Source organism: Cenococcum geophilum, assembly GCF_001692895.1.
Source record: "Cenococcum geophilum 1.58 unplaced genomic scaffold K441scaffold_5, whole genome shotgun sequence".
In the NCBI taxonomy this organism is placed as follows: Eukaryota; Fungi; Ascomycota; class Dothideomycetes; order Gloniales; family Gloniaceae; genus Cenococcum; species Cenococcum geophilum.
This window is the reverse complement of record NW_027137563.1, coordinates 657,602-669,532: the sequence shown is the minus strand read 5'-3', so window position 1 is coordinate 669,532 and position 11,931 is coordinate 657,602. Positions and strand designations below refer to the sequence as shown.

At 36.2% G+C, this 11,931-nt stretch overlaps 1 protein-coding gene across 1 annotated transcript; it reads left to right on the top strand.

The window, feature by feature from the left end:
* Window positions 1–681: 681 nt before the first annotated feature.
* On the top strand, window positions 682–858 carry K441DRAFT_540150 (uncharacterized protein; the record flags this gene model as incomplete). The annotated part of the gene is made up of 1 exon (XM_067642584.1): window positions 682–858. A coding segment is annotated over one exon (177 nt), but the record flags the coding sequence as incomplete, so codon positions are not given.
* Between the last annotated feature and the right edge of the window lie 11,073 nt (window positions 859–11,931).

The following is an 11,931-nucleotide window of genomic DNA, read 5'->3' as shown; positions in this document are numbered from 1 at the left end:
GAGTTAGTAGAGATATAAGCCATTATAAATAATAAACAATTTTAATAATAAGTATAGGTATTAATTGTGTGGACAAATGCGTAAATCCTTACAGAGGGGCGCTTAAGATTATATTCACAGTGTAGCTAATACTATATTCTTAGCGGCGCTTAGCTTTAACACCCCTCCGTTCGCGTTTTACCTATAACTTCTTACAGATATATATCGCTATTCTCTCTAAGATCCTAATATAGAGCCTAAGCCCCTATACCGTAAGGCTTGTATAAGATTTAGAAAGTCTTCTAACTACTATATCGCTGGCGGCAATTGCTGTGGGTTCTCTAGTATAAATTCTAGAAATAAGCTAAACTAATAACTATTATATATCCCAGCATATTAGCGGGATATTGGCTATAGATAGAGCAAATGTATTTGTGGGGATCAATTACAGAGATGGTGAGTTTCCATCATATACTACTATAACTATCTACGACGACCTATTATTGTAGAGCATATATTCCTATATAGACAGCTCAACACAGCTATTAACTCTTTATTCTCTCCTTAGAGGACCTTTTTTTACTATTGCCTTCTGCTAAGTAAGCGCCCTTTAACTCCTACGATAAGTAATATAACCCTCTATACCTCCCTAACACGCGCACCGGCGTTCTATAATAGATAACGTCATAGGCAGATATATAAGACGAAAGGTATATCTTCTGGCTGAACGGCTTAGCAGGTATAGGAAAGTCCACTATCGCCTATACAATCGCACGCAAATACTATGAGGAAAATCGACTAGGAGTAAGCTTCTTCTTCTTAAAAGGTGGTGGAGATGTTAGCTATGCTGTAAAGTTCTTCCCTAGCATTGCCTCCTAGCTAGCATATTAGTTAGAGGCTCTCAAAGGCCATATCTGCAAAGTTATTGCTAAATGCCGCGATATTGCCTATTAAGGTCTCCGCGACTAGTGGACTTAGCTTATCCTCTAGCTAATATTAAAGCTTAAGGCCAATCCGCCTCAGTTACCGTTTATTATTATAGTTAATGCGTTAGATGAGTATAAGGGGGATAATAATATTAGAGCTATCCTTTAACTTTTAATAGAGCTAAACGGTTATAATACTACTCGGCTTTATATCTTTATTACTAGCAGACTAGATACACCACTTCGGCTTAGCTTCTAGGCTATACCAAGGATTATATATTATAATTTGGTCCTCTATAATATACCCCAGGCTATTATCAACTAGGATATTTCAGTCTTCTTAAAGGTGAAATTCCGGGAGATAAGGGATGACTTTAAAAATATCGCTACTAATTGGCCTAGTAATAAGAAGATTAATCTTCTAATCCAGAGAGCTAAAAGCTTGTTTATCTATGCCGTAACAGTATATCGCTTTATAAAGGGCGACGACCAATAGTTACCGTAAGATCTTCTCCACCTCTTCCTTCCTAGTAATGGGTTAGACCGTTATCACGACTAGAAGCACGATATTCTATACACATTGCCAATATAGGAGCTTAACGAGATATACACTTAAATCTTACAGCACTTATTTAAGAATGTTATAGGCCAACGGAATAAGGATAAGCTAGCTAAGATATTTAGATAGGTAATCGGGTCTCTTTCCATCCTATTAGAACCGCTTTTTGCTACCGCTCTTACTAAACTGCTTAATATTCGCCTGGAGTCAATTAATTCTAGATTATAGTATTTACATTTAGTACTTAACATACTAAAGGACTAGGGAGCTCCTATTCGCCTATTACATCCCTCGTTTTAAGATTTCCTCCTAGATAAGCAGAGATGCTATAATTAAGCCCTTTAGGTAAATAAGAGACAATAGTATAAAGCCTTAGCCTAATACTATATACGGCTTATATCTAGCAAACTAGGAAGAGATATCTATAGCGTTTACGCTCCAGGCTTATCTACTTAAGGGGTTAATAGTAGTCGATTAGAGCAGTATATACCTCCGGAAGTTTAATATATATATCTATACTAGGTCCAGCATCTTTAAAGGGGTAGTGCTTAACTCTATAATAACGACTAAGTTTATTGGTTTCTATAGGAGCATTTACTTCACTAGCTTAAGGCCCTTAGCTAGATAGGGAAGACTTTAAAAGGGATTCTTATAATATTATTCTTGGAGGCTTAAATTCTAATAAGTCTTTATTAGAGTATACTAGGTAATCCTAACTAATTTATACCTAGGCTAATAAAAGTCCTAACCTATACGCGTTTGTTTATAATACGAAGCGATTTATTCTATATAATTGATTAGTGATTAAATAGGCACCCCTCTAGCTATATTGCTTAGCCCTTATCTTCGCCCTAGAGAAGAGTATTGTTTAAAGACGATTTAAGAAGTATATCCCTACTTGGATCCAAATAAAGCCAAAAGTGTAAGTAAATTAAAGCGCGGCGCTGCAGACACTTGAGGGCTATTTAGATTAGGTTACGTTAGTGGCCTTCTCGCTAAATAGTAAGCTGGTAGCGTTAAGCTTGGGCAATAAGATAGTTAGGCTCTAAGACGCCGTTACGGGAGCAGCGCTACAGACATTTAAGGGCTATTTAAATTGGGTTACGTTAGTGGCCTTCTCGCCGGACGGCAAGCTAGTGGCGTTAAGCTTGTATAATAAGACAGTTAGGCTCTAGGACGCCATTACGGGAGCGGCGCTGCAGACGTTTAAGGGCCATTTAGATTAGGTTATATTAGTGGCCTTCTCGCTAAACGGCAAGCTAGTGGCGTTAAGCTTATATAATAAGACAGTTAGGCTCTAAGACGCCGTTATAGGAGCGGCGCTGCAGACGTTTAAGGGCTATTTAGATTTAGTTACATTAGTAGCCTTTTTGCCAGATGGCAAGCTGGTGGCGTTAAGCTTGTATAATAAGATAGTTAGGCTCTAGGACGCTGTTATAGGAGCGGCGCTATAGACGTTTAAGGGCCATTTAAATTTAGTTACGTTAGTGGCCTTTTTGCTAAACGGCAAGCTAGTGGCGTTAAGCTCGTATAATAAGATAGTTAGGCTCTAGGACGCTATTATAGGAGCGGCGCTGCAGATATTTAAGGGCTATTTAGATTTAGTTACGTTAGTGGCCTTTTTGCTAGACGGTAAGCTGGTGGCATTAAGCTTATATAACAAGATAGTTAGGCTTTAGGACGCCGTTATAGGAGCGGCGCTATAGACGTTTAAGGGCCATTTAGATTTAGTTACGTTAGTGGCCTTTTTGCTAGACGGCAAGCTAGTAGCGTTAAGCTTGTATAATAAGACAGTTAGGCTCTAGGACGCCGTTATAGGAGCGGCGCTATAGACGTTTAAGGGCTATTTAAATTGGGTTATGTTAGTGGCCTTCTCGCTAGACGGTAAGCTAGTAGCATTAAGCTTGTATAATAAGACAGTTAGGCTCTAGGACGCTATTATAAGAGCGGCGCTATAGACATTTAAGGGCTATTTAGATTTGGTCACGTTAGTGGCCTTTTCGCCGGATAGTAAGCTAGTGGCGTTAAGCTTGGGTAATGAGATAGTTAGGCTTTAGGACGCCGTTATAGGAGCGGCGCTATAGACGTTTAAGGGCTATTTAGATTGGGTTATGTTAGTGGCCTTTTTACTAGATGGTAAGCTAGTAGCGTCAAGCTCGCATAATAAGATAGTTAGGCTCTAGGACGCTATTATAGAAGCGGCGCTATAGACGTTTAAGGGCTATTTAGATTAGGTTATATTAGTGGCCTTCTTACTAAACGGTAAGCTAGTAGCGTTAAGCTTATATAATAAGACAGTTAGGCTTTAGGACGCCGTTATAGGAGCAACACTATAGATATTTAAGGGCTATTTAAATTCGGTTACGTTAGTGGCCTTCTTGCTAGACGGTAAGCTAGTGGCGTTAAGCTTAGGCGACGAGATAGTTAGGCTCTGGGACGCCGTTATAGGAGTGGCGCTGTAGATGCTTAAGATTGGTATAGTTATTAATAACCTTTTATTCTCCACTTTAGGTTAATACCTTAAAACGGATAGAGGAGTAGTAAATATATCCTCTCTTAAGGCATTGCTAGATTCTTTAGAGCAGTTATATACTCTATTTGTGTTAAACAATTAGGTAGAGAAAAAGGGGGGGAATATTCTTTAGCTTCCTCCTAACTATTAAGCAACTTATATAGCTATTTAGAATGCAATAATTATATTAGGACACTTATTAGGGGGTATATTATTTCTCCAATTTAAAGAAGGGTTAAAGCTTATATAGTATAATAGAGTAGTAGTAAGGTTATAATAGCCTTCTATATAATATATATTATTTTCTTTATATCTCTATTTTATAGAGGGTTAAGGGGGATATATACCTATATAAACATAAGTTTCCCCCTTAGGCGGGAAATACGCTAGTAAGAGGCGTTAGGCTGGCGCTAACCTATTAAGTCGCTCTGTTAAGTAAGGATATTAACTCTATATAATATTCTAAGTAGCTTAAACTACGCGCTTTAAGTGGCGGAATTTATTAGTACCAAAAGTTAAATTAAGCGGTGCTACTATAACTTTGGCTGTACTAGAAGGGAGGGTGCCGATCTACTCTAGCCATACCCTTATAGGTCTTCACCTTCGCCTTTGCTTTTACCCTTACTTTTGCTAAGCCTTTATCCTTATCCTTACCTTTACCTAGCCGCGCTAGTAGGGAGGGCGGCTAACCCGCTAAGGCTATACCCTTGTTTTTATAGCGTTTCCTAAATATTAGCGCGGTTAAAGCTATAATCTACTTTGTAAAGGAGATAAGATATTTACACCTAAGTAAATAATAAGCCGATCTTAATAAGCGAATATACTTAAGAATCCCCTCTCCTACCTATACCTCCTAACCGACTATACTAGCGGTGTGAAGAAATTCTAAAGAGAATATATTAATTAGCCTAAAGAGGTAAAAAGCTAACTAGTAAAGGGGCGAGAAAATTTAATAAATAAGAGGGCGAGAAGATTTGGCGGATAAGAGGGCGAGAAGATTTGACGAATAAGAGGGCGAGAAGATTTGATAAATAAGAGCGTAAGAAGGTTCGATAAATAAGAGCGTAAGAAGATTTAATAAATAAGAGCGAAGAAGATTTAACAAATAAGAGGGTAAGAAAATTTAATAAATAAAAGGGCGAGAAGATTTAACCGATAAGACGGCGAGAAAATTTAGCCAATAAGGGCGAAAAGATTTGACTAATAAGAGGGCAAGATGAGCCTAACCCAATTTTTCCTCGGGCGGTATTTAACCCTTTTAGAACTGACGTTCCTCTAGGCACTAAATACCTTTTAGAACTACGTTCCTCTAGGTATAAAAGATCGCCCCTAAAGGTAGCTTCGCGAAGCCTAAAGAAACTCTACTCCGACGACTATAAATAAAAGGGTTAGTTTAAAATACGTCAATGGCGCCAAATTTAAAAGTGTAGGTGTAATTAAGAGCCCTAGGGTTAAAAAGCCCTAGTTATAGGGCTAGTGCTAATCCCTATAGAAGACCCGCCTATGGGAGCGCCTATACCTTTAATATGTCTCCGTTGACGAGGATATAGGTTAGGGGTTTTGGTATAGTTTAGTTAACTTAGTAACCGCGCCAAGTCAAACGCCGAGCAGCGGAGGTAGTGTATTACCGCTATAACACCACACTTAAGACCATTTATTCCAACACTAACTATAGTTCCCCTATTTCCTCTATTCTTTAATCCTAAGAAGTAGACTCTTAATAAGGGTATAGCTGGTACAGGTTAGCCGCCCTCCCTACTTATAGCAGCGACATCTAGTTCTAGATTACTTTAATTACCGTTATATATAAATTATAACTATGCTTATAAAGCCAACTAGCGCCGCATTTACACTAGTCTTATTCTATAAATTTAAGGACCTATTTAAATACTGCCGCTATCCTTAAATACGATATTCCGTTTATATATCCAACTATATACTTAACCTTTTAATAAGTAACTTTTTATTAAACGGTATATACGAGCCCTATTCGCTGTTAAAAAGAACTAGTAATACTTACTAGGTATTAAAGCTTACCTATTGCCTATACTTAAGGAGTATAAGAACTAGCAATTTTATATTAGTAAAGGAGGAGCTCTATATTGTTTTAATTAAGGGTTACTAAAGCTAACAACCTAGGAGCGTTAATATTTATACTCTTATATTATATCTCGTAAGAAAACTACTAACTTATAAACTAATAACAAATTTACATAAGCTTTTTAGTATCGCTCTCCTTTAATATATAGCGTGCTTTAACTTTCCCAACTCTAAGTCTTTTATACTCCTTCTCTAGTGGTTTTTCTCGGACAACTAGTATATAGTAAGTCTTCTGGGGGTTTTCCTCCTGATTATTACGCATCCTAACGACAACACAATGCCTAAACTCAATTTTGGTTGCCATATTAAACTATAAAGACCCCACTCTTTCTAAATTAGCAAAAATAGCATGCTCTTTCTCTTCTTGTTCTATTTGACAATGTTTAAACTATCTAATTTTTACGACTAACGCCTTTCGATTGGTGTCAAATCCGAGATCTTTAGAGCGCGGAACTATAAGTGTCAAATCCGATATAAAATCAATTCCTCCATTATATGCCATCTAAGACTAGGATGGCACCCTTCGACTATTGTAAAAAATCGGATCTATATTCTCCCTATTAAACCATTTCTATAGAAGGAGTTTAGAGAAAAAACAGTAAAATACTCCGTATTTTCCTTTAGTGTCTAAGGCACTTTCTATGCGCTTGACCAAGCTAAAGATCGCAGTATCCCTATTGGATTTATTGGTAAGACCGCATTGTAAATACTTCTTAAAAAGAATTTGGACAAAGTTAACCGTATAATCGTACCCTAACGCCGTAAGCCGTTTAGGAAAATTAAAATTAAGAATAAAATGTTCCCTTCCCGGTGGGCTAGAATATAATATTAGAGTATATTACTCTACTATGACCTTTAACTTTAGCTTTACCATTATAGCCTTATAAAGTTTTTGTAAAGTATATCTTCCGCACACTCCCAATACGTCTATTTTACAGAAAAATGGATAGTTTTATAGGACAGCACTCGCTCTTATAGTACCCAAGCTCTCTTATTAAGGGGGCTTTCATCTATATCTTTACTATAGTCGTGTGTGTTATTATAGATATAAACCTATCTATAGGAGCTACTTTAGATCTAAAAATACTAAGGACTTAAGTTCCGCTTAAGGAAGCCATCTCTCCAATTAGGCGCCGAACTCGCGGTAATGGTATAGTAGGTAGAGGTAAAGACCTATTCTATGCGCCCAGCTTCTCTTTTCCAATCCTCCTTATTTCCTTAAATTATACAAAGAGAATTAATCTAAAGGTACTCTTTACTAAGTTCTCGAGTCACTTAAACCGTATCTTAAAATGTCTTTAGTAAATCATTATAGCTGAATCCCTCCTTTATTTAATTACGGTAGTTTTTTAGAGTGGTGTAGAACCGCTTCTTCTCCTTATCCGTTAGATTACCCTAGTAGTGCGAGAGCATAAAATAGTCCTCTCCACTCGCTTACTCCTGAAGTATCAATCTGTTAGGATCTAGACCTCTAATAAAAATGACTCTTGTTAGCTAGTATTGTGTTTACCGGTTATATATATGACTTTGGTCACACTCCTAAAGCCATTTATATAGTAACTGGAAGTATAAAGCACTGCAAATTTGGAAGAGATTGATTGTTTATAAAATAGGAGGTCCAATTTCAATACCGTAACTACCATCTATTAATGGTTCTTTTACCAATATAAAGTAGTAAGCGACATAGTTAAATATATTAAAAGAGGGTAAAGACAAACCTAGATTGGCATAAAGGCGAATAATATATAGACTATCTGTAGTAACTATAAGGGCTAAATCATCTCTAATTATAGGAACCTGTTAATAATCTCCACTATAATTACACCGGACTATATTAAGGAGCAGGTTATAGAGAAGACAATTATTTCTTAGAGTGCGTAATTTAAAGGCACTTTTAGGGTGGTCTAAAGATATAAGATCTACGCAGTATAAACACAATTAAGCAGAGACGGGATTTTTAGAAGATGTGCTTTAGGGCTAGTTGCTAAAAAACCTTATAGCAAACTGATTGTTAATAAAAGGCGTCTAAGATATCTAAAGTCATGCCCTAAATCAACATGATATGTAAAGAAATTAAAGACCTAAAAAGAAAGTACTTACTCTCTACACTAATAAGTAGACTATAGTTAGCAGTTATTATATCTTATCTATCTTAAATAGGTTAACTTACTCTCTACACTAATAAGTAAACCACAGTCAGCAGTTATCGCATCTCATCTATCTTAAATAGGTCAACTTACCTACTACACCAATAAGCAGACCATAGTTAGCAGTTATTGCATCTTATCCATCTTAAATAGGTTAACTTACTCTCTATACTAATAAGCAGGCCACGGTTAGCAGTTATTATATCTCGTCTATCTTAAATAGGTTAACTTACCCACTACACNAATAAGNAGACCACGGTTAGTAGTTATTGCATCTCATCTATCTTAAATAGGCTAACTTACTCTCTACACTAATAAGCAGACCACGGTCAGTAGTTATTGTATCTTATCCATCTTAAATAGGTCAACTTACCTACTACACCAATAAGCAGACCATAGTTAGTAGTTATTGCATCTTATCCATTTTAAATAGGTTAACTTACCACCTACACCAATAAGCAGGTTACGGTCAGCAGTTATTATATCTCGTCTATCTTAAATAGGTTAACTTACTCTCTATACCAATAAGCAGGTTATAGTTAGCAGTTATTGTATCTTATCCATTTTAAATAGGTTAACTTACTCTCTATACCAATAAGCAGGCCACGGTTAGTAGTTATCGCATCTTATCTATCTTAAATAGGTTAACTTACTGTCTACACCAATAAGCAGACCACGGTTAGCAGTTATTACATCTTATCTATCTTAAATAGGTTAACTTACTAACTACACCAATAAGCAGACCACGGTTAGCAGTTATTGTATCTCGTCTATCTTAAATAGGTTAACTTACTCTCTACACCAATAAGTAGACTATAGTTAGCAGTTATTGCATCTTATCTATCTTAAATAGGTTAACTTACTCTTTACACTAATAAGCAGACTATAGTTAGCAGTTATTGTATCTCATCCATTTTAAATAGGTTAACTTACTAACTATACTAATAAGTAGGCCACGGTTAGCAGTTATTATATCTTATCCATCTTAAATAGGTTAACTTACTCTCTATACCAATAAGCAGACCACGGTTAGTAGTTATTGTATCTTATCCATCTTAAATAGGTTAACTTATATCCTACACCAATAAGCGGGCCATAGTTAGCAGTTATTGTATCTTATCTATCTTAAATAGGTTAACTTACTAACTATACTAATAAGTAGACCACGGTCAACAGTTATTACATCTTGTCTATCTTAAATAGGTTAACTTACCCACTACACCAACAAGTAGACCACAGTTAGTAGTTATCGCATCTCATCCATCTTAAATAGGTTAACTTACTCTCTACACCAATAAGTAGACCATAGTTAGTAGTTATTATATCTCATCCATCTTAAATAGGCTAACTTATTAACTACACCAACAAGCAGACTATGGTTAGCAGTTATTGCATCTTATCTATCTTAAATAGGTTAACTTACTCTCTATACTAATAAGTAGATTACGGTTAGCAGTTATTATATCTCGTCCATCTTAAATAGGTTAACTTACTCTCTATACCAATAAGTAGGCTATAGTTAGCAGTTATCGCATCTTATCCACCTTAAATAGGTTAACTTATATCCTACATTAACAAGCAGACTATAGTTAGCAGTTATCGCATCTTATCTATCTTAAATAGGTCAACTTACTCTTTACACCAATAAGCAGACTATGGTCAGCAGTTATCGCATCTCATCCATCTTAAATAGGTTAACTTACTCTCTACACTAATAAGCAGACTACGATTAGCAGTTATTGCATCTCGTCTATTTTAAATAGGTTAACTTACTATCTACACCAATAAGCAGACTACTGTTAGTAGTTATTCTTCTTTTTATATAGCGTTATATACCTCCTAAATTTTAGGATTGCTGTTAGAGAATTAGTATTAGATAGCTAAGCTCTATATATACGTCTATAAAGTTATTATAAATTTAAGAAGGAGCTTGTTCCTATACAAACGCCATTTTCTAGCAATTAGTATTAAATCACACTATAGTAAGTTTACAATTACGGACTGTGCGGGATTTATTAGCGGGGTAAGGCCTAGCTAAGACAGCAATACCTCTAAAACTCGACGCTTACTACGCCCTTAACGCTATAGCACTTAATTCTCTATAATGCGCATAACGCTAATATAAGCTAGGAAAGTATTAAAGCTAAATAAAGTAGGGCGCAGATAAATTATAAGCCCCTCTCTACTAAGAAATATGCTTGGCGCTACATATACACTACAAAGGCTTTTATATATACATTATTGTATCCTCTTATTACGCCCTACGTTGTGGATAAAACCTTAGCAATTACTCTTACTCCCACACACATATGCCTAACTATACTACTTACTCTGCCCTCAACACTGCCCAAGTGCATTTATACTACTTTATAGTGCCGTTCGGCCTTATATAACCTCTTTAACGTATTCTTATACGGTTAATTAACACTACTTAAGATGTAACGGTAAAGTCGATATACATTTTATAGAAGCCGATGTTAGATATCGCTGGTTTAGCAAATTAAGAGTAAAGGTTAGATAGGTAGATAGTATATTACGTTTAGGGATAGTAGCAGCGTCTAAAACAGGTCTAAAATTTATAACTATAGTGCTAGTGCGAATATGGAGGTAGTTAGCTATATAAGTATAGTTACAGCTTATATGTAACGATAATTAAAGTGATTTAGTGCTAGGTGTCGCCACTATAAGTAGGGAGGGCGGCTGACCCGCACTGGCCACACCCTTGTTTTTATGGCGTTTCCTAAACATTAGCGCGGTTAAAGCTATAATCTACTTTGCAAAGGAGATAGGACGTTTACACCTAAGCGAATAATAAGCCGATCTTAATAAGCGAATACACTTAAGGATCCCCTCTCCTACCTATACCTCCTAACCGACTATACTGGCGGCGCGAAGAAATTCCGAAGAGAATATATTAATTAGCCTAAAGAGGTAAAAAGCTAACTAATAAGAGGGCTTAAAGATTTAATAAATAAGAGGGCTTAAAGATCTAACGAATAAGAGGGCTTAAAGATTTGATAAACGAGAGGGCTTAAAGATCTAATAAGTGGGGGGGGCTCAAATATTTGATAAATAAGAGGGCTTAAAGATTTGACAGATAAGAGGGCTTAAAGATTTGATAAATAAGAGGGCTTAAAGATTTAACAGATAAGAGGGCTTAAAGATTTGACTAATAGGAGGGCTTAAAGATTTAACAGATAAGAGGGTAAGAAAATTTGACTAATAAGAGGGCTCAAAGATTTAACCAATAAGAGGATGAAAGATTTGGCCAATAAGAGGGCAAGACGAGCACACCCCAATTTTTTCTCGGGCGGTATTCAACTCCTTTCAGAACTAACGTTCCTCTAGGCACTAACGTTCCTCTAGGCATTTAACTCCTTTCGGAACTGACGTTCCTCCAGGCATTTTTCCTCGGGCGGTATTTAACTCCTTTTAGAACTAACGTTCCTCCAGACACGGGAGCTACTAGCTACGTTTTCCTCTCCCGTATAGGAACCGATGCCCTGCGGCTTCCGTTCTCCTATTCCCAAATCCACCAGCAATTCGCCTGCGCAGTTTTTAATTTTATCTATATAGTATAAACAGCTAATAAATATAATAATCTACTATATTTTAATCCTATATTAAAATTTAATTACCTAGATTTTATATCCTATTTCCTATAATATCCCATATAGAATAATTTAATAAAAAATCTTATAGAAACTG